Source organism: Nothobranchius furzeri, chromosome 10 (assembly GCF_043380555.1).
Source record: "Nothobranchius furzeri strain GRZ-AD chromosome 10, NfurGRZ-RIMD1, whole genome shotgun sequence".
Classification (NCBI taxonomy): domain Eukaryota; kingdom Metazoa; phylum Chordata; class Actinopteri; order Cyprinodontiformes; family Nothobranchiidae; genus Nothobranchius; species Nothobranchius furzeri.
Window position 1 is genome coordinate 42,609,915 of NC_091750.1, and position 22,522 is coordinate 42,632,436.

Genomic DNA, 22,522 nt, shown 5'->3' on the forward strand with positions numbered 1-22,522 from the left:
TGGGGTCCGGAGCTCTATATAATAGAACACAAGTACCTGAAGCAAACATTCAAATGTAAATAAGCACTTCAAGCAGAAATGAGTAGAAAGGAATTCCTGCAGCCATTTGGAGTCAGGTAACTCTGTTTGATAATCAGTTTTTACCTATCAGGATTCACCAACGGATCACAAACATTAGCTTTAGCGACATGCTAACAAGTGTTTGTGCTACACAACAGCAGCTACGAATCCACAATAACACAGACAAAATATCCAGTCCAGTAAAATTGGATTATTGAACAACACATTATGTATTTTCGATGACTAAATCTAAAACTAAATGTACTTTCTGTCACAAACTCACACTTTTACTAGAATGTGGTGTGTGGTGTTGCATCTAAAAACGTTTGGGCGGAAAAACATTCTCACTCTGTCAGATAACTTTGTTAAGGGGGAAAAGGGTTAAACAAGTCGAGTCTGCTAAAATTGGGTTATTAAACAACACCAGATTGCTTTCAATTACAAGATCGTAAACCAAATGTACTTTCTGTCACAAACTCACACTTTTGTCGCACCTAAATGGGTCTGGGCAGAAAACAATTCTCTTTCTGTTAATAAGTCACTTTGGTCAGGGAAAAAACTGACATAAGGCGAAATAAGCCTGAAAAACATACATAAATGAACTTACCACAACTTGTTTCTCAACAGATAAATGCAGGGTTTATTCTCCAAATGTGCTGGACTAAGTGGAGTGAAATTATTAGAGCAGGAGTTCCATATTCTGTAACTTACAGTAACAAATTTTTGTACTTGCAATGACGAATCTGTGACATGTGACAGTAATTTTGTGTTTGTGAGTGACAGTAAAAAAAGGCAGAAGTTACTTTTTTCATACACAAGTATGTGGATGTGTTTAGCACCATCTGTTTTGGCTCAATTGGGGCAAAACTTCAACTGAACGATTTCTTTTATGAGTGACTCAACAAATACAATTTGTGTACTTGAAACAAAGATTTTGAATAAATGAAGCTGTTGTTCTGTACCTGCGAAAGATCGTTTTTTTCTACATGCTTCTCTGTTTATTAAAGTTCCCAGAGTTGAGACACAAATGTGTTTGCACCAGATATTTTGGATCAACTGGGGCTTAACTGTAACTGCAAGATTTTTTGGGTGTGTGACTCGAAGAATGCATTTTGTGTACTCACCCAAGATTTTGAATAGGTGTAGATGTTTTGTACCTGTGAAAGATAGCATTTTTCTGACAGGATATCCACGGGTCCTTAAAAAGTATTAAATTTGCTTTTCTAAATTTAAGGTCTTAAAAATCCTTAAATGACAAATAATCCTTAAATACAGTTTCCAAAGGTCTTAAATGACCAAAGACCCAATAAACAAAATTATTTTATTTCTGTTAAATTTTCATGAATTTCTAGTTAGTGTTCAGCTTTTTTTATGCACGATGTTGGCGTAAGCGGAACCGTACACATTCAGTTGGTTGTGAAAGGGGGCTATTTTTAGATGAGCACATTAGCTGGTTAAGCTAGTGGGCGCTTGTGCCATGGCGAAGTGCAAGTTTAATGGTAACTGGATGGCTAATCCCACGTTTGCAACGTGGTTAGCACCGGTTCCAGGCAATAGCTGGAAATTCTAGCTTAAATTTGGTCAAAGTGGCCTTAAAAAAGGTCTTAAAAAAGTCTTAAATTTGGCTCTCTTAAACCTGCAGATACCCTGTTCTGAAGTTGTCTCCATGAATTTAAGTTCCCAGGGACAACACACAAATGTTATTGCACCAAATGTACCTCCATAGCACGAGACCGTAAACAAGAGGACCATCATATACAAAATGATTTAAAGACCTGTGGAGAACCTACATCAGCAATAAACATAGGAAAACAACTAATAACAGAAAGAAAAGAACAACCAAAACAAAGAACCAGAAGTCCAGGAAACACAAGAACCAAAACCAGTGATAACTTTTCCTTGCATCAAAGACGTAACAGAAAAAATTATGGCAACAATGACAAAACAACATAAATACACAATCAAAACCATGCTGTTAGAAAAATAACTAGTACACCCAAAATACAAGATACCAGCTGGACATAATTGTGGAGTCATATACGCAATGCCATGCAAACTCGGCAATAAACGTACATAGGAGAAACCGGACGCCAACTCAACCCAAATAATAGAACATTGAAGGAGTGTGAAAAGGAAACAAACCGACGACCACAAAAGCAGCAAAACAGACCACTGCTCAAGCCAAAAACATACAACACAAGGATCATAAACATCGAACAACCAAAATATAAAAGAGGGATTAAAGAAGCAATACCAAGAAGGAGACATGGACACAGAACCATGATCAGAGAAGATGGAGTCTACACGTTAGATCACGCAAGGAACTGTTTCATCGACAAGGAGGGCGCGGGCAGCACAGGGCAACATCTTCCTCTGATACCCGCAGTTAAACAGAAAGAAGTGACGCCACCAAAATCGGCACTACTCTGAGTATGGCTATAGTAATTAGCCTAAATGTTAGCAAAACAAGGTAAAGAACAACTCCTTTTTTCTGTGTTTTAAAAGAACTAAGCAGTGCAAATTGATATCAGATATCTGGACTTCTTTGCCTCCAGAGCGACCCCTACTGGACCATAAATACCCTGACAGCAAAGGATCGCAGTCGGATCGGAAACCTGACTGTCTGCAGCCTGGTAGAGATGCTCCGTCTAGCGGCTCGAGCTAACAGCTCTGCACTTCTCAACATTCACAAACCTCCACCTGAACACCCACGCTTCCGCAGCTGGTTCATGGACACGCTGTGGGTCCTGCAGAAAGCAGGGATCTCCCCAAAAAGGGTGAGCACATCATCCCCACACCAGCAATAATCCATTATTCATATTCAGCTGCCATGAAGAGAGACATCTATATTTTTAGTAAAATTGATCTGTCCTGCTTGTCATTGCCAGGTGACATGGGCCCCCGACACCGACAGGGGAAGGGTGAGAGGCCTTCAGCAGGCCACAAATGAAAAGCTGTCCCTGGATGAGATAAGGCAGCGAGGAATTACAAGTCTGACACTCGACTACAGAAAGATCAGCCTCCGGGACATACGGTGAGCTTAAACGACCACTGTTCAGCAACTGGCTAAAGGTTCAGAAGCAGAACCAGGAGCTAAGAGGAGCTTTTGGATAAACTAATGATATCCATGAATCAGAATTAGAAGTTTTAACTCATCAATGTGGACATTTAATCAGCTCAGTTACAGCTCTGGAGTCTTATGTTTTTAAAGGAGACCTAACATGCTTTTAAGTTATTCCTTTTTACATCTAAAGCCCTTTTCAGATAGACATTCTGGAACATTTGTGGACAATTCAATCCGGTTTTTAACTGGAACTGTGTTTTCAGACACACCACTTTTGTACTGGAACTTGTCCTTTCGGCTGCGTTCACACAGCAGGGAAAAGTTCCAGATGACTGACGGCGGCGGGGGGTGGGGTGGGGTGGGGTGGTGAGAATCTGACTTATGTTACGAAGAAGAAGAAGAAAATATCATTTCTATAGCGCCTCTCAAGATAAAAATCACGAGGCGCTTAAGCTTAATTCTGCGCACACGAAGATGCATAAGAGACCTGGATGATGAAGCTCAATGGTTAAAGGAATCACTGAAGCAGTGTGAAGCGCTCCGTCGCGCGTCTAGACGGTACCGTAGGAGGCGAGCTGCCGTGGTTCGCCGCATTCTACAGCAGCGGGCTATCTAGGTGCGCACAGCGTCCCCCCGGTCCCCTCCTCCTCCCCCTCCCCCTTGTCCGGAACTTTACCTCACCAGTCTGAATCAGCCACCCTGTCCGTAACAAGTCCGGACCTGTTACTAGGGGCTTCGTCTGGATAAATTCCGGAACACGTTATCCGGATGTTTGTATTCAGACAAAAAGGTCTTACGGACAGAGTCCGGAACATTTCCGTTTTTCATGGCCTGTCTGAAGGGGGCTTAAGTCATTCAGTTGGGGTCTAAATACAGTGGAACTGCAGTTCTTTGGTCTGATTTCCTCATTATTGTTGCTCTACAGACCCCTCATCTACCCCAGTTCTGAGGAGAGTCTGAGAATGAGCCGTTTTTGGGTACTGTCTCCTTAAATCTGGAGAAGGAGCTGCAAACTCTGCCCCCCTCCACAGAGCAGACCACAATCCTCCCCCAGTCGGGCTTTGTAGTTCTATAGAGAAATCATTATGTAGCGTAGCAGAAACGTTATACTAGCATTTTTAAAACATGTGGGGAGAGTTGTCCATCAAGCTGTTTCAAGGCTGCCAACTCTCTCATGCATTTGTTTGTAGTCATACGCGCACACACACACACACACACACACACACACACACACACACACACACACACACACACACACAGAAACACACTACTTTTTTCTTCTGGTTTTTTTTAGCAGTAGTGTCAGCAGCTTCTGGGTTTTATAATACTGCCACACCACCCTTCCGTAAAGTGAGGAACCATTTTGAGCTGTGTGTGGCTAAAATAGCCGGACATTCTGCATTTTTCCAATAGGACTACAAAAATCTTAGCGAGAAGAAAAAAATGGCGGATTTGCTCTGTGTTTAGCCAGAGGGTCATGACCATATTTGGTAGTTATTGTGACGACATAAATTTCAGATGTTTTAGGTATTTTGAAAAACTGAACGGGTAGACAAATATGCCCAAAACTTAATTATTGAATATCTAAATAGCACCTCTAGTGAATAATATAAGCCTTTTTGCTCACTTAGACACTTAAAATGTGAAACACACTGTGTTAATGGATAAAAAAGTGGATGTTTCATGTTATGTCTCTAAAGTTGGATCAGCCTGCAGGTTTATACATGCTACCTCCTGTCACAACATAAACACTGAAATATTTAATTCATACTTATTACAAGTTCTGTGCTGTTCCAGTCCGTGTTTCAGATGAAAACAATGTTCTATGGCATTAAGAGTTTTTAGGACGATGTAGCTAATGTGGAGCACTAGAGCATGTTAGCATTACCAGACCCCAGGTCTCCTTTATCATGTAGACCAGACTGTTGACTTCCCTTCAACAAGTGGATGTACAAGATGTGAATGTTGTCAGGAAAGTAATGAAGAGAGAGTGGCTCACATACCCCCACCCCCACCCCCCCACGCCCCACCCCTCTCCGCCCACAGGGAATATCTGACCAATAACGTGAGTGTGACGGTCTACCCTGTGAATGAGCCGTGGCTGTACTCCCTCCTGTGGTGTAGCGGGGTGCATTCTGTGTCCTCTGATGCCCCTCAGATCCTTCGAAAAGTGCCTTACCCTATCTGGCTCATGGTAAATATTACACACACACGCGCGCGCACACACACACACACCCAGTTAAACAGGAAGACAAGAAGAGAGCACAGAGAATGACGAGGACCCAGTGAGACTTCAGGGTGAAGGAAATCAGCAGACATTAGCTCAGCACGGATTCAGACAACAAAATCCTGAGACAGAGATCCTTTTTTCCTGACGAGAGCAAAGATTCAAGAGGAATGTGGCTGTGTGAGTGTCCTGTCACAGTGTCCCGATTGATCATGCGCCCTGGCTACTTGGCCAAGAGGATGTCCCTTTGGCCGACTGGTTAGCGTGTGTGACTCTCACCCGGGAGTCTGGGGATCGAATCCCGCCCGGGCCCTTGTTTCTCCACCTTGCCACATTTGGCGTTGTTGGCAGGATCCATGTGTGGCAAGGTGGAGACCAGTTGGGCTGCAGGATTCTGTCTTTACAGGGACCTCTAGTGGCAGTAACAAGAAGCTAGCATTGTTTTTCTTCCTTTCAGAGTCACAGTGCTTTCAACTTCATCTGGATCACTTCAGACCTCGTCTCCATCACTGTTGTCATGGGGATTTTCTTTTTTCAGAAGTAAGTTAAGTTTTACCGGTGATTCAGATGTAAACCACAGCTCTGGCTTTTCATTCAGATATCACAAACAACGTCCCCCACTTCAAAAGGGTTCAAATGAAGGCAAATCATAAGCTTGACTGTCCCATATTCCAGTTACAATGGACAAAGCTCCTCAGATATGGAAGAATTAAAGTGCCAGAAATTGAGCACTTGAACTTTCAATTTGAGAGCAGAATTTCACATCAAGAGACCAACTTTTTAATTTGAGAATAAGATTTTATATTATTGCTCTCAAAACTTGTAATGCTTGCACTCAACATGTCTGCCCTCTTTCAAATTCACTCTGTTCTCCTTCAAATCTTTGTTTCTGCGCTCAGATTTAACCTTCTTACACTGGTATTGTCTTCTCACGTGACAGCTTTTTCTCTGCACGGATCAAAACTCCTCCCACAAGTCTGCTCCCTTGCTCTCACTGATTTTTTCTGCTCTCGTTCAAAACTTGGAAGTACAATCTCCTAGCAACCGCTCAGCCAATAGAAAGACAATGTAGAACTGGGTGGGAACAAGCCTCTTTGGGGTGGGGTTAGGGTTAGGGTTAGTCATTGGTATCGGTATCAGCAATACTGGCCCCTGTATTTACTTGATATTGGATCAATACCAAATTTTGCAGTATCGTTCAGCACTAGTTCATAGATTAACCGCAATGCGACCAGGTCAGTCTAGAGATGTCTCCAGGTCACAACAGGCACGAAGGTTGTTGCGTCTAAGAATGGACTCTTAAGGAGTCTTGCTGTGTCAGTTTGCAGCATGCAAACAGGGTTTGACTGTATGTCAAAGAGTTGTTTCAAAAGAGGCTGGTTCCGAATTGGCCACTTCGGAGTTCCACTCGAAACTGAATAACTCGGGAAGTCACTCTAGTTTTAAATCTAGTTTATCATTTCTGCGAATTAGCATTTGACATGTTTGTCGGCGTTACCAAACATCCCTCAGAAACAACACCTTTCAGATACAAGCTGTTCTAGTTCTGTGGATAAAGAATCTTTACTTTATGTGAGATGACCTTAACCTTAATTTGCATCTAATGAACATTGTGTATGAGTGTAGATAATGATTAACTTGTTAAATCAAACATTACTGATCATAAAATATAAACGGATCATTGTAAGCACAACAATATTCATTTCAACTTCAACTTTGAATTAGGCACAGATTATACAAACATGAGTTGTAAAAGTTCACTTTTCATTCAGAGTGTGGAATCCAGCTGTCTGAGTTACGTTTGACAATCTTGTCTTCATGGACTGTCAGCAAGCACTGCAGAATGTTCTGGGTGTTAGAAGATAGCAACTCCACCTAGATAGTGAATTATTTCTGTAGGTGACCGGTCACTATGCGTGTCAATATATAGGTCAAAATGTACCCTTTCTGGATGTTACAGGGCCTGAGTATCTCTCCCCAGTTCTCCAGACACAGTAGCTTGGTGTTACAACCCTGTGACCATGTCCCTCTGCACGGATGCTCCTTCAGGAGCTTCCTCTCTGCAAAATGTACACTTCCATTTGAGGATGCTGCTGTTCTCTACTGGTTGTGCAAATACACTAGGTGCATCTGACGCAGGAGGAGCCACTGAGTTATGTTTCATCCATGATGTCAAACAAGAGACTTGTGTCAGGTGTTCAACAGCTCTCCAGCAGTCTGGGATGTTTCCAAGTTCAGGGATCTTATTTAAGATTAGAAAAAGAAGATGATGGTTAATAATTGCTACATGCTAATGAAGAGTGGTAAAAACAACCTGAACATAATATTTACTTTCCCAATGTGGAATGTCTGAAAAAGTGTAGAGCTCTCTGCAAATACATTTGAGCTATTTTACTAATTGTCTTTATATAATGAATAAAAATGTAAAAAGAGTAATAACACTACACCCAATACAATTATATGTTGGTATATGGATGCTTTGAATGATTATCATTGTGGTGAACTCACAATTGGTGAAGTTGAGTTTGTATCCAAGTAATACAACAAATTATTCTTCACAAACAGTGAAATGGGTTCTGCACACAGGAAGAAAATAACCAAAATAAATTAACTCTATTCTAAACTAAACTCTGATGTGGAAAAATAAAGAACCCATTTAACTACAAAACAAGAGGCCACAAAAATATTTTACTGACAAAATCATAGGAGTTGTTCTGTCAGATATCTATTAGTGGTATTAGCATATTTTTGCTAACACTAGCAGGCTACCATGCTATTTATTACTCTTGAAGATGAAAATAATCCCAAAATAAACATTTAAAACATACTTTGTTACCATATGAATAGTTCAAATAAATTATTCATGTTAGATGTTTATATTGTTTGTTTTTCACTTACCGGTCATTCGGCCATATTGATTCACATGAACTGCGACAGGTGTTCTGCTCTCTGTTGTTCACCATGGCAGAGCGCGTTCACGTATCCGGAAGGGCGTGGCCTAAGGATTATAAAGCTCCGGGAGTTGTCGTCACTTCTCCCGGCATGCAACAGTTCAAATCGAAACGGCGCCATATTGTCATGCAGAAGCCGGCACCTGGACTATTTGTTATTGTCAGAAAACTCAATCAGACAGGAAATATGGTAGATTCCTGTTGTGCCCCAGGATGCAGAAGAGACACGGACGACATAAGGAATGAGCCATCTACAGGATTTCCCAAGATCCGGAGGGCCGCAAACGTTGGATCATTGTAATAAAGCGAGCTAGTGACCGGGCTAAAATGAAACTGTGGGATCCCGAGAGTAAAGGTTTTCACTTATGCAGCGACCACTTCATATCAGGTACTTAAACCAACGTTTCCTCAACTGTGTATGGTGTTTATTATAAATGCTTTTATTACGATTCTTAGTGGGCTTCCTAAACTTATTTTGGCGTGGCTTTTTCTGTCTTATTACTCATAGCAACAAGTAAACATCACGTAAAACGTTGCCTCGTGATATCTGCGTGCTTTCGTTTACGTGTTTTATGATCACAGCAAATAACTGGCTAAGCTGTATTTATTTTTTAAGCAATTGTTGATCAATTATCAGATCACACATAAAAAGCACTTTGGATTGCTATTATCTGTCTCACCGAGACAGATCTCAGACAGATCCTGAGATGTTCCTGCCTGACATATTTATTTTATTCACGGAAAACAATCAAACTAGTGATTTCTCTTGGCGTTCAGTTTATACATTCGAACAGCACAGCACTCTATTTAAACTACTTACGTGTAAATCTGTTATTTGTCTATCCATTTTCATTCGCGTATCCGGAGTCGGGTTACGGGGGCAGCTCCTCCGGGGAAATCCCAAGGTTGTTCCCCGGCCAGGTCCGGTAAGAAGTCCGCTCCGACAGCTTCTGGCATTTTTAAAAAGTATCCCAGAGGCATGGTAAGGGTCGGAGATGTTTAGTCTATTTCATTTCTGACTATGTAAAATGATTTCTTCGGTTTTAAAGTGTGAAGTAAACTCAGACGAAGTAAAATCCAAGCCGATCCCGTTCATGTTCATGTTTACGATCCGTGTTTGTTTACCTTTTTTGCCTGCCAATATGGCATCTACTAACTGAGAGTCACGTGGGGACTGGAGCTCTATACCCGACGGGAGGGGTGAGAGTTTTGGACCGTGCTTGTATAAGCTAGCTAGCTGGGCCTAGCTTGTTTCAGTATTCATTACAGCACCTTTAATCTGGATGCCCGGTGCTGCAGTTGCTCAATGAGTTTTAGGGGTTAAAATGTCAACAACAACAAAAATCAATAACCTGTCCCACTTGGTGTCTTTGCTGCATAATTAAGTAGTTTATTAATAAAATAGGTGTTTATTTTTATGTGTGCCTGGTAGCTGTGATCTGACCATGAATTATACTGCCAGATTACTCAAATTCAGATGTTCCGTTGGATCAGTGGAAATGTGGATGAGGCTGAAATGGGCTAAATGTTTAGTTCCATTGTATTCACCTTGAAGCTGTGAGTAAAATGTAAAAGCTTTAGAAATATGAGATATTTACAGCCAGTACCTTTACAGTAGTGGTTTTAATTGTTTTAGGCTCTTCTAAAATCTTCACCATTGGTTCTAAACTAGCTAGAAACAAACAGAGGCGCTGCCACTGATCTCTTTCTCAGGACAAACACCTCTACTGGATCTACCAGAGGAATAAAAGAGTGCTGAAAGGTTTGTCTGACTGGATTATGGCATGGTTCTCTCAGTCTAATGTTGAAGTGTGCAGAAACATCGTTAGCCCTGCTGCTAATGACCTCACAGCTTCCTAAACTGGGGGTGGGTGTACATGTAAACATTACTGAGCTCCAGGTCAAACAGGCTCTTCGTCACAGTCCAGAAGACCTGAGAAGTAGTGAAGAGATCAGGAGGGCACAACACCGCCTCTCAGCTCACTCAATCTGGTGTTCAGCTTCTGGTGAAATTGGATGCAGCAGTTCTCCTTTTCACTTGGATATGTTAGATTTATTGATATGACTGAATTTCATTAGGTTTGTGGTTGCATGTTTTCATTCGACAGACTTGTTTCAGAGTCAGCATGGCCCTGCCCTCCTGTGTTTGGTTTATTATTCTTTGTTGCAAAACTGATTGTAAGGCTATTAAAGAGCAAGTCACTTCAAATCAACTTCTTATTTTTCTGATAAACTATATAAATGTGTGTCTAGTCATGCTGCAGACAATAGTTTAGCACTTTAGTGCAATTTAGTTAAAATTTTTATTTTCTGCCTAAAACTGTCAGTGTTGTGCCGTTGTGTCTTCTGTGCTTCAAATATCTTAATATCCTCCTGTCTTCTCTTTGCCCTATGCTCTGCTGCTTCCTGGCATCTGTCAGCTATCATATGATCAGGTAACTGGCATCTGCCTCAGCCAGTCTGTCTGTCTGTCTCTCCTTATGCTTCCTAGAGCCAGCAGGCCCTCTACCCCCTCAGTGTACTTGTGAACTGAGCCATAGGGAGCCTAAGTCACTTCCGGATCATGGGTCCCCGGAAGAACGAAAAAATGAATGCAAGTCATTGGGGCTAAAAACGCTATTTTCTAATTCCGCTTGTTTTGTGCCATGGATTTCACATATGATGTCTGTGAATTTTAAAGACACATTTTGATACCAAGAAAGGGCTTATTTTCGAACGGGGGGGAACAATATTTTAGGTTTTGTGTGGAAATAAGTCCAGGACTTCACAAAAGTGACGTAATCGAACCAGACACGGAGAAAACTGAGGGAAAAGGGTTGTAAGTTCAGCAAACTTCCCACAGGAGGAAAAAACCACCATAAATCTGGCCATTTGGTAAATAGCAGCTACATTAGGGGAGAGGAGATTATGTGGTGACGTCACATATTCGACGTGCGGATTTCTAGTTTGTAGTCATGCTAATTTTTAGGGATGAGCCGGATACTCGGATAAAGCACTTTTGACAAAAAACGAGCATGAAACGAGTAAAACTCGTAAATATCTGTAATCGTGCTGAAGGAAAATCCTCATTGGGTAACTGACTGTCTTCACGCCCTGTGATTGGACAGTCACATAGAGCGCCCGCCCCTCCCTACACACAACTCTGCAGCCGGGAGCTCAGTCCGTCCGGCCCATCTCTCTCTCTCCCATCATATTTTTGCTGGCTGGCCAGAATCAGAAAGTCCCACGGGATCCTGGCTTACTCATTCTCTACCACCTCAGGGGGTGTTTTCCACTTTGACCTTGGGGTTTCCACTCTCTCTCTCTCTCTTTCTCTCTCTCTCTCTCTCTCTCTCTCTCTCAATTCATGCACATTAATGTTCCGATTTAATTGAAAAACTTGTTCTGTAATAGTTCCTTTACTAATGTGATCAAAAATATTTAATCTCAATTCTGAGGCTGCTTTGTAAATAGTTTTTAAATAAACAATACACATAGCAACTTCTGATCAACCTATATCAATTTTAGATTTAATAATGTATTGATGTAAACCACACCCACTTCGAGGTCATATACAGATAGTGGTGGATTCACTCATCCCTACTAATTACAAACTTATATAAGCTGATAAATCTCAAAGTACGTGACTGGCATGGTCAAAACACCCATCATTACTTTTCATTTAAATTGCAGTACAGCATATGTGTGATCCAGGGCGTAAGGCAAAGCGGATTAGAAAACAGCATTTTAGCACCGTTGACTTTCGTTCTTCCGAAGACCCATGCGCCAAAAGTGGCTTAACCTCCCTACTGAACAAGCATGAAACACGTGTAACTCATCATGAGAAGTGTCCCTTTGCTTTCGTCTTCCTGAACCATTCTGCTGGGACAGGTGGAGGATAGGTGGGATCCAGAACTACAACCCGGAGCAGATCATGCTGAGCGCTGTGGCGCGACGACCCAGTCGCAATGTCAACGTCATGAAGGAGAAGCTCATTTTCTCAGGTTCAGTTCTGATGGCACAGTTTCATTCATTAGCACGAAGCCACGTGTTTAAAGGGTTAGGGTTAGTTAGTTAGACAGGATTGTTTTAGTTTACTGTAACGTAATTTCCAACTGTGGCAGTCAGCCCATTAACCGACAATCACAAACTCCAAAGGAAATTTATCTCACTTTCAGATACTGAGCTATAGGAATAGGCCATAGGGCCTAAAGCCTATATCGGGATTACACTAAAGCTCATGCAGTAATGATACATATCGCTATTAATTATTTTCTTCTGTTTATTTATGTCTAAATGACTGTTTTTGAGTATCCGTACATACCAGATTAATTGCAGCAGAACAAATAATTATAATAAGTACAGAATGACATTTAAATAACATTTAACAATCAAAAGTTTTTTTAAAATGTACAAAATATCTAAAATATTTTTATGTTATGATTATTTTTCTAAACAATTCAATACAAAAATGATCACAAAATTAATGAAAATGAAGAAATTATAAATAAAATACAAGCTAAATGTGATGAAAACACAAAATTATAAATAGTTTGAACTGCAGTAAAAAATGTAAAAAGAAAACATTTTTTCCTGCTTTCCTGATTCATTTGTTCATTTTCCATGTTGTTCTGTTGCTCATAGAAGTTTAGTTTTATTTCAGCAGGGAATAACTGCAGCTTTAATTATGATTTGCTGCATTTTTGTTGATAATATGAAATAGGGTTGGAGATTCATCCAGTTATTTCATTTTTGCTGAGCTTCACTCAGATCAGCGCCCAGATCTGTGGGGATGACCCACCGCGGGGTTCACCGGCAGCATGGAGCGAGAGAGGGGAAGAAAGAAGTGTGTGTGTGTGTGTGTGGGTGGGTGGGTGAATGGATGGTGACAAATGCTGTTGTCTTATTGTCTCAACATGTCCAACCATGGACTATGTTTGCAAATTAGCCTCTGGCTGGAAAACCTCTGTACCTCTGTGGTTACATCGCCCTTATATTTGTCGTCTTCCTGGCACTGGAAGCAAGCAGACGCTTTTCTTTTTGCTCCTGCCCCTTATTTTCCCTAGGCGCTGTGTCCTGTCTTTTCTGAGAGTGAATCTTTGGATTCTTTCTGGAGTTAACTTTTAAAATGATGGATCTGGTCAACTGGTCACCGAACACCATTGATGAAATTTTTACAACATTCAGAAGGGAGCTCCTATGTTCCTGCACGGAACGCACCTGGTTGGACAGATTTTGGATACCTGTAAGTGGGATACACTTATACAGGCCATGATTGGCCAGTGGGCTGAACATTGGACATGTGAAAACATTGGTCAGTTTTCACATAGCCCGCAGTGTCAGTTTAATTATGTATTATTTATGGCACACTTTCTTAGTCTGAATAAATTAATAATGACTTTAAAGTGTAATTCCTTTAGTCACCACATGGTAGCAGCACTTTTTTTTTTACCTACTACCTCATTTAAAAGTGCATTCCTTCATTTGGAAAACAGTTTAGCTTAAGAGTTTTATTTTCATGCCTGTTAACAACGTGCTAACAGCATAGCTATAAATTTATTGTGGGGATTTAAAAAACCCTGAAATTTGGAAATACTCTGTGTAAAACATGAGGATTGACAAATGAACCATAAATGCTTTTTTGTGATAAGAAAATGTAGTTAACTTATTTTAAATTTTATTTCATTTATTTCTTTGTTATTTTAAATAAATAGTAACAAAATGAATAAAACAAAACTTACAAATACCTGAATGAAAAGGAGCAGATTAAAAGATAACCATATATATAATCTGCCTCTCTCACACTTGTAGTTAAATCAATAATAAATAAAATGTGTCTGATAAGGTTAACTGAAGGAGCTGCAGTCAAACATGCCAATAATTTATAAATTCATACCTTATTGACTGTTTTGTAACACCATCAATGATTCATTGCAGGATATAATGAGAAGACACAAAGAACACCCCCCCCCCAAAAAAAAACAAGATTATTTGCTATATTTTGTGATCGTATGTTTCAACCATCTTTTTAAATATTGTAAGTGATTTTGCTTCTTTCATTTCTGACTCCAGGTTGTTCCATATACCAACTCCATACTCAGAAACATATCGCTCCAACACTTTGGTCCTCCTCAATCTTGCTTTTATTAATATCTTGCATCTTTTTAATTATAAGATCTTTTTCAAATTTCACTTGGATATTTTAGTTCACATAAGGATTATCTTGAGAGGCGCTACATAAAAGACCCTTTTCTTTCTTTTTTCTTTCTTTATAGAATAATTGTAGAGTCCTGTAATCAGCCAATTGTAATATTTGTAACTCAGCCAGTAACGCACTGGCTGTATCTCTGTGAGTATTTAGACTAATGATCGTTTACTCTGGTTACCATAGCAACTGCCTTTGTTATTTTATACCATAAATAAATTTATGACCCCGAAACCTTAATGTCCCTCATTTTATCAATTGTAATGCCTTCTATACCCAGTGACATGTCAGTATTTACTCCCCTCTCTCTTTTGTACTGATGCAGTCATGAGCTACCAGCTCCCACACCTCTTGCTCACCATCTGCATGCCTCTCGAGAGGCCATAACAATATTTGACTGACAAAATCATGAGTTGTTAGCAGCACTAGCTTATTTTTGCTAATACTAGCAGGCTGCCATGCTGTTTATTACTCGCGCCGTGTGCACTTGGTGGAGGGAACGCACTCCCACAGAACCGATTTAATCAGACCAGGGCGTTCCAAACACTTCCATCTACTGGACTTCAGAATCAAAACTCATAGGCTTCCCTAAGCGGCCCCTTGACCAATATAGCCGGCTCCTTAAGGACAAATTGTCCACCCGTGCGGAGAATTTCCCAGTTCCGGACTTTCTAAGCTCACAAACAGGCTTCTTTCTACACAACTGCGAAATCACCGCCCCACGTTGGGCGCCATGTTACAAGCCATCTTCCCAAGCTAGCTGACTCTTTAATAAACACTACGTCTCAGGGTTGACTTGTACTTCTATTTATGCGTGAGCGTGATTATCCAGTTGACCTGCACACTAATATGAGCTGATCAGCGATCACCATTAACCTAGGTTTAGATTATGGCACACACACTACTAGCAGCTCAAAGGAAGACTCTGTTCAAACCCAAACACACCTTAGTCACCTGCAGCTTATGTAGTGCTCAGGTTAATGACTCTAAACTAAGTGTTATGAACCTCTTGGAGTGGGATTAAAGGAACCAGCACCTCACCTTTCTGCGGTTACGTGACACCAAGGAGACCCCAGGCAGGAGATCCGTTTTAAAGCTCCTTATAAGAAGGAACAAAAGTTTTTATTTTATATGATGAAGTAAAAAATTATTCCAAATTCCCGACGCAGCGGGTCAAAAACACTGAACCGGTACAGACTCCGAACAACAACCAACAACTCCCCAAGAACTTTTTTAAGCCCCCGAACCAACTTTTATCGCTTCACTACACCCTCCTTCTGGCCCCCTTTCGTCTCCATGACAACTCCCGCCTCGGATGCGCTCTGCCAGCCACTTGACTCCTTCCAGCTCCCTTCTTCTTTGTGGGTCATCAGTCAAATGGGGGGGCGCACTCCCCTCCTTCCTCTTCTCCAACTCAGAGGTCTGCTCAAGTCAACCATAAACAATTTCCTGACATGGGTGTCCCTGAAATTCTTATCATATCCTGGACTACTCCCATAAAAGTCAGTAAAAGGCTAAAACTACAACATATATTTGCCATGAATAGCAGATTAGTGAAACACACTCATTATTTACGACATCAGGAGATCAGGAGTCAAGTCACGCACACACATTTTACACACAGACCTTTTTCTGAACCCTGCAGCCTGGTTTCATCAACACACAGATTGAGATGTAATTCAAAACTGCTTTTATGTGATAAAACAGGTCTGGAGAAATCGAAAATCTTTGTTCAACACTTTCTTTATTTTGTTTTCATCATCCAACCCCCATAACTCCCTGTGTGTCCTCCTGCAGCACTCCCGAAAGACAACAGGCAAAACAAGACAAAAAAGTCTGACATGTTGTGTAAAAACCGCTATTTTTAGCATATTTTGTAGGTCCGACGTGTTGCTACCAGACGTACGGTGTGAGCAGTCAGGTCGCAACCGAGAACTGGGTCGTACAGTGTGAGCACATGGCTCGTGAGATCTGCCCTGCAAGGAAGTCGTACAGTTTGAGGTGAAGCTGAGTGCTACGAGCGAAAAAGTTGCACAGTATCCCCCCAGCTTTACTCTGACACACAAGGGGAAGGAAAACCCCACCAGAGAAGTGATTCAGGACCTCAAAACTTGTGATGCTCTTTGGGTTAGAACGCAGGGTTGGATCAGAGAACGGCCGAAACCCTATCATCCCTGATCCTGAGACAAGATGACGAGACAGAAAGAGCAGTTAGGTCACTAATTCTCATAAACGACGTCAGATCCTAGCCTGGCCTGCCAGATTCCTCCTCTGTTTAATTCTGCACAGAGAAAGGGTCTGGGAACTCTCCTATTCAAATAACCCCACCCCCTGAGATTTCTATCCGAGCCAATCAGCGCTGAGTAGCGTACGTCACACACCACAACACCGAGTTTGTCATAAACATGGCGACCGAAGCGGAGTTCGCTGCGGCTCTTTCCTCTGTTCTAAATGACTTGAATGTCGTTAAAGCTTCTTTCCGGAGTATTTCTCTTATCCGATGGCACCATCTAGTGGCTGACAAGCATATCACACAAAAAGTCTATTCCTCTGTTTGTTTAAGATGGTGACTTCACATTTCTGTTTATAAATGTGCTTCTGTAGCCGACAAACAGAGCTAAAACACGTTGTTTTACAAGTATTATTCTCATGTCATGTTGTGTTCTCATATATTTATATTTTAGACTTACTTGTCTGTGAAAAGTTCATCAACTCTGCATCAGCCGAGGTATTCCTTAAATTTGAAACAAGTAAGTGGTAGTCTAACGCTATTGGTTAGTTCAGGCCGGTGCTCAGTTTCCTATTGCATGGAGCTCTGCGGGACAGGGGGCGTGGTTAGCAAAAAAAATGGGTCAAGTACTTTTTAGCAGCTCTGTACTCAATGTGTGAGATTGTACCCAAAACATATTTTTAAAGTTGGGACTGAACACGTTAAAACTTTAATTTCATTTATTTAAGCTCCAGAAGTGCAGTTTCTAGGGAAAAAGTCTAAAATGGTTCCAAACATAAAACTGCAACAAAACAGCTCAAATAATCACAAGTCAATTACATTTTTCTGTGGCTGAATAGTATCAAAATTTCATGAAAGGGTTTATTTACAGTTGCATCAGTCAGTATCTGAGACGTCACCCTGCTGGCTTTCATTATGAAGGATAAACACCGTTGTAGATACCATTTGACTGTAGCTAAATATTCACAATAAAGTAACCTAAAGTCACAATTGATTTTTCGTTTTGTCTGTTTCAGATCTTGACAATGGGCTGGGAAGCTCTGAGGAACTTTCTCTGTACCCTGAAAACAGTCGTGTGAGATTTTCTGATGGAGGATCGAGTCACTGAACTAAACCCACAGCCAGAGCCAGATTAACATTCTGTTGTACCCCAGCAACAATATTCAAGGGTCCCATTATCAAGACCCCAGGATCACCATACCATGGTCACATACAGAATATTTTACTGTAATATGCAGTAAATATACTCAATTCTTCATAGGACTAAAAATGCACTACTATGTCTCATATCAGACATCCACTCAAATATGATGCTATGAAAACAAAACACATCAGCATCTGTATAATCTGGTCAAATTAACCCACTAAGTTGAGAGGGAGGGAAGTATCTTCCATGTTTACAAAAATGAATAAATAAGCAATCACTTTCAAACCATCATTTATTTAACAACACTTATTCCCAATAAAACAGCGAGGCCAGCTTTTACAGTTTAACCCATTTCAATATTATTCAATGGGGAAAATGTTCAGGAGGATTTTAAAGACACCCCCAACAGGTACATAAATAAGTCCATCAGAACCAGAAGCTGCACCAACGCATCTCGTCTGGAGGTCTAGACAGGACAGGAGACCTATGACTCTTCCCCACGTACGATCCAAGCTAGAACGGAGTAAGCCCAACGGGTCGGGTTGGCCTTGGGTCGATTAATAATTTGAGTGTGATGAATCGGGCTAGGACGGCAGACAGAGAGAGGAGATGAGGATGCACCTCGAATGAAACACAGTGGAATCATTATCATTCATCCATGGTGGTAAAGAAACACAAAAATGTAGACTATGTTGTCTCTGGCGAGCCGTTTTTAAGCTTTAAGTCCATCAGGTCAGTCGGGCTGTGGCCTTCAAGGACCTGGTCTTCTCCTCCCCTGTTTTCCAAAAATACTGGCACTCTCATTTACGTGTACTGTACACACGTGTTTTCAATAATTTGGCCCTTTAGTACATCTTAGTTAATATTTAAACATCCTGCCTAAAATTGTCAGTGTCAGTGCAGACGTCAGGTAAAAACTCTGCACTGCATTTGAATTTAAATCTGCCTTTGCTATTGGCTAAGAGGTACACTATGATGTTAGCTGGTACATTATGAAGTCACAATGACGTTGTGAGCCTGTGTGTGTATTTGTTAGTGGCTCCACCCTTTCGGTCTGCCAGGCAACAGCCTTTGTTGCATTTTTTCAAACATGAAGTGGGAGTGGAGTGAGACTCTGGTAGGGGGTGATTTGCTCTTTAATAATGAGGATATACATGTTTGAATTTGAAATGCCTTCATTTTGCAAACACATCTTAGAAAAAAAAATTTTCTGGACTTTCTGGACCATCATCTTCAAAATCAAAGCCACTAACAAGTTCATGTCCAATAGCTTAGTACTGTGTCTGTGACACAATTTCTCTCTAGAAGACAAGATAAAAACCTATACTGCAAAACCTGGCAAAACACACACTTTTAATCCTAAATAATGTGGAAGTGGCATTTTTCTGGACTTTGACTGTGCAAACTGATGTATAATGTATTCAAAATCAAGGCCACTAACAAGTTCATGTTCAATGGCTAAGAGAGGGAGTGCAGAGAGCCGTGTCTGTGACATTGTGCGCATGGCACAACACAGGAAAGCCGCGTCTTCAGGACAAGACTCTGCAGTCCACCTACACCTGAAGGACAAGGGACACACCTTTGAAGATGACAAAGTACAGATTCTGGACAGGGAAGATAGATGGTTTGAGAGAGGAGTAAAATAAGCTTTCTATGTCAAATGTGAAAAACCTACTTTAAATAGGGGAGGGGCTTAGATTTTACCTCTCCAGTACCTATAATGCAGCTTTGAATCTCATTCCTAAGCAGTTTCAGTCTAGGTCACACCTTCCTGCATCTCATCAACATGACACCCTCTCAATAGGGAGCCTAAGTCACACCCATCTACTTCCGTATCACAGGTCCCCGGAAGAATGAAAAAATGAATGCAAGTCAATGGGGCTAAAAATGCTATTTTCTAATTCCGCTTGCTACGTGCCATGGATTTCACACATGATGTCCCTGAATTTTAAAGACACATTTTGATACCGAGAACGCGCTTATCAACAAAGGGAAATGCTATTTTAGGTTTTCTGTGAAAATAAGTCCAGGATTACAAATGCGCTTCACGAAAGTGACGTCATCGAACCAGACACAGAAAACTGAGGAAAAAGGGCTGTAAGTTCAGCAAACTTCCCACAGGAGGAAAGAACCACCATAAATCTGGCCATTTGGTAAGTAGCAGCTACGCTAGGGGAGAGGAGATTGTGTGGTGACGTCATATATGCAACGTGCCGATTTCTAGTTAGTAGTCATGCTAATTACGAACTTTTACAAGCTGATAAATCTCAAAGTATGTGACTGGCGTGGTTGAAACACCCATCATTACTTTTCATTTAAATTGCAGTACAACATATGTGTGATCCATGGCATAAGGCAAAGCTGATTAGAAAATAGCATTTTTAGCCCCGTCGACTTGCATTCATTTTTTCGTTCTTCTGGGGACCCATGATGCGGAAGTAGACTTAGGCTCCCTATAGAGGCTAGCAACTCATCAGGGGATGGAGACGAGGGCTATCCAGAGTAGTTTCTCCTCGTTAAATAACAACAGACAGCTACAGATCATAAGCTTGACTCTCACATATTCCCGTCAGAATTGACAAAGCTCCTCAGATGAGAAGAGAAACGTCTTCAAGAAACCAAAGAAGTTCAGTTGCCATCATTTGAACCCTTTTGGATTACCATAACCTGAACGACTGAGAACCTTCACCAGTTTATTGCATCATAAACATTCGGAAGTGTTGTCTTAAGTCCCATGTCTGTCAAGAGCTTGCAGCAGCTGTACAGGTGAAGTCTCACGCTGCACAACGTGCTTGAACTGAAAAAGTTCATCTGACAAGGAACTTCCCAGATTAGAACTTAGCAACCCTCACAATCATGATGGTCCCACTCAAAAAAAAAAAAACAAAGAGGTCACACACGTGTGTGTTAGCTTCTTTGTGCTTGGATAAGCATGAACAAAGTCTGTCAAAAGATGACGTTTGATATGTTTCAACTTTGAATTTCTGACTGCTGTCATTAAAAGTTACTTCGCTGTCACCAGCAGATTTATCTGCAGATTTCTGTCTTTGTCTTACATGTTGAGTGTCAAACTGGTAGTTTTGTGTCACACTGACCGCTGATTCTCCAAGCTCTGAACGTTTTTCTCGTAGAGTTCCAACACATGAAAGCAGTGTGTGCAAAAGGCCAAGAGCAGCAGTTAACTACACAGGGTTTTTTCTGCGTTCAAATTTGCGTGGCGGCCGCCTCCAGCTAATGTTGTGCCGCTCCAGCCTGATTTCCCTCTGCCCCCAGCTATATGGATCTTATTTTAACTGCAGTTGCAGCGTTGCGCCACTACGAGGCGCTGTATCAGCAGCGGTGCACCGAAAAGCACTAAAACCGCTGCAGACAAAGAAGATCAAAAATAGCTTTTCTCGCTAGTTGGTACATATCTATGGTTGGTGCTATTGACATCCTGATTGTCCCCCAGGCTCTTCCATATCAGAGCAGGGCTGTACAGTGCGATGAAAAAACTGTCTGTGCGTGTCTGTCTTATGTTTAAATGTTGCACTGGTGCAACATCTTTTAATTACTGTTTTCCCCAGAACTTTATTGAACAAAAATAAGTTACGTGTAAGAAAAATGCTTTTTACTGGCGCACAGTGTTGTCATCTAGATGCAGTGTAGGAAAATAAAGGAACCAGCAAAGGCAGAACCGGAACCGGTCCAAAGTTTGGGATCAAAAGTGCAGCTACACGCAGATTGGCTAATGCTAAGGCTAATGACTAGCAGTCTCACGATCAAGTGGTGCCTAGAAAAATATATGATGATGGTAAAACTAAGAAAGACTAAACTCTACAAGCGGATGAAAAGTCCCCACCATCCTGTTTATTCTGCATCCTGCAGCGCTACGGATCAGAGCCGCTCAGGGGCGTCGTACTGGGGGGCAAAAGTGGACCTGACTACCCAGGGCCCAAGAGGGGAGAGGAGCCCATGATTCCCTCCCCCGTTTTTATTTAGAAAACATTGGGCCCCCTTTGTGTCAATTTGTGTCATTATACCATGGACGTAATTTTTTTTTGGGGGGGGGGGGGGGGGGGACATGTCCCCCCCACATTTTCCAAAGTCAAGTTTTGACCCCTGCACTTTTTACCATCCAAAACAATATTACACTATATTAAATTAACACTGGATGAGCTCTAGGACCAAGTGGAAAACAACAATTTGTGTTGAAGTCTGTTTCTCATTAGAGCATACCGTAAAGATACCCCTCCCCCCTCCTCCCTCCCCCGTGTCCCCCCCACTTCTAAAGTGAAAATTACGTCCATGCATTATACTGTTGTTGCCAACTAAAGATGGGAAAATAGAACCAGACTTTATGTCAGTGTTCGTTTTCCCCAATGGAGGAGCTTCTCCCTCTGGCTATAGTGCTGTAGTGACAACAGCATATGCTAACTAACTAATAATCATAAAACGATGCAGAGAAACGTGTTATGAGCAAAATTCTGTTTTATTTTATTTTGTGACTTGCTTATTTTAGAAATTGACCATTATCCATACCAACTTCAGACATTCTCTGTTCAAAAATCACTATTCAGTGAACTCTGTAGATTTGTAAGTTTAATATGAATAATTTGTTTATTAGTTTAGATAATGACAACTGATGCACAGATTCACAATTTTAACACTTAATATCTT

General features: G+C 41.2%; 1 protein-coding gene across 1 annotated transcript in view; it reads left to right on the forward strand.

Annotated features, from left to right (window-relative positions):
* gdpd5a (glycerophosphodiester phosphodiesterase domain containing 5a) overlaps window positions 1-21,920 on the forward strand; it is a 60,751-nt gene extending 38,831 nt beyond the window's left edge. The window contains exons 11-17 of the mRNA XM_054730450.2: window positions 2,616-2,837; window positions 2,949-3,094; window positions 5,171-5,318; window positions 5,809-5,891; window positions 10,723-10,737; window positions 12,173-12,285; window positions 17,733-21,920. Of these exons, the coding sequence (XP_054586425.1) occupies window positions 2,616-2,837; window positions 2,949-3,094; window positions 5,171-5,318; window positions 5,809-5,891; window positions 10,723-10,737; window positions 12,173-12,285; window positions 17,733-17,824 (819 nt within the window). The 3' untranslated portion in view covers window positions 17,825-21,920. The remainder of the gene's footprint in view (window positions 1-2,615; window positions 2,838-2,948; window positions 3,095-5,170; window positions 5,319-5,808; window positions 5,892-10,722; window positions 10,738-12,172; window positions 12,286-17,732) is intronic.
* The last annotated feature ends 602 nt before the right edge of the window (window positions 21,921-22,522 follow it).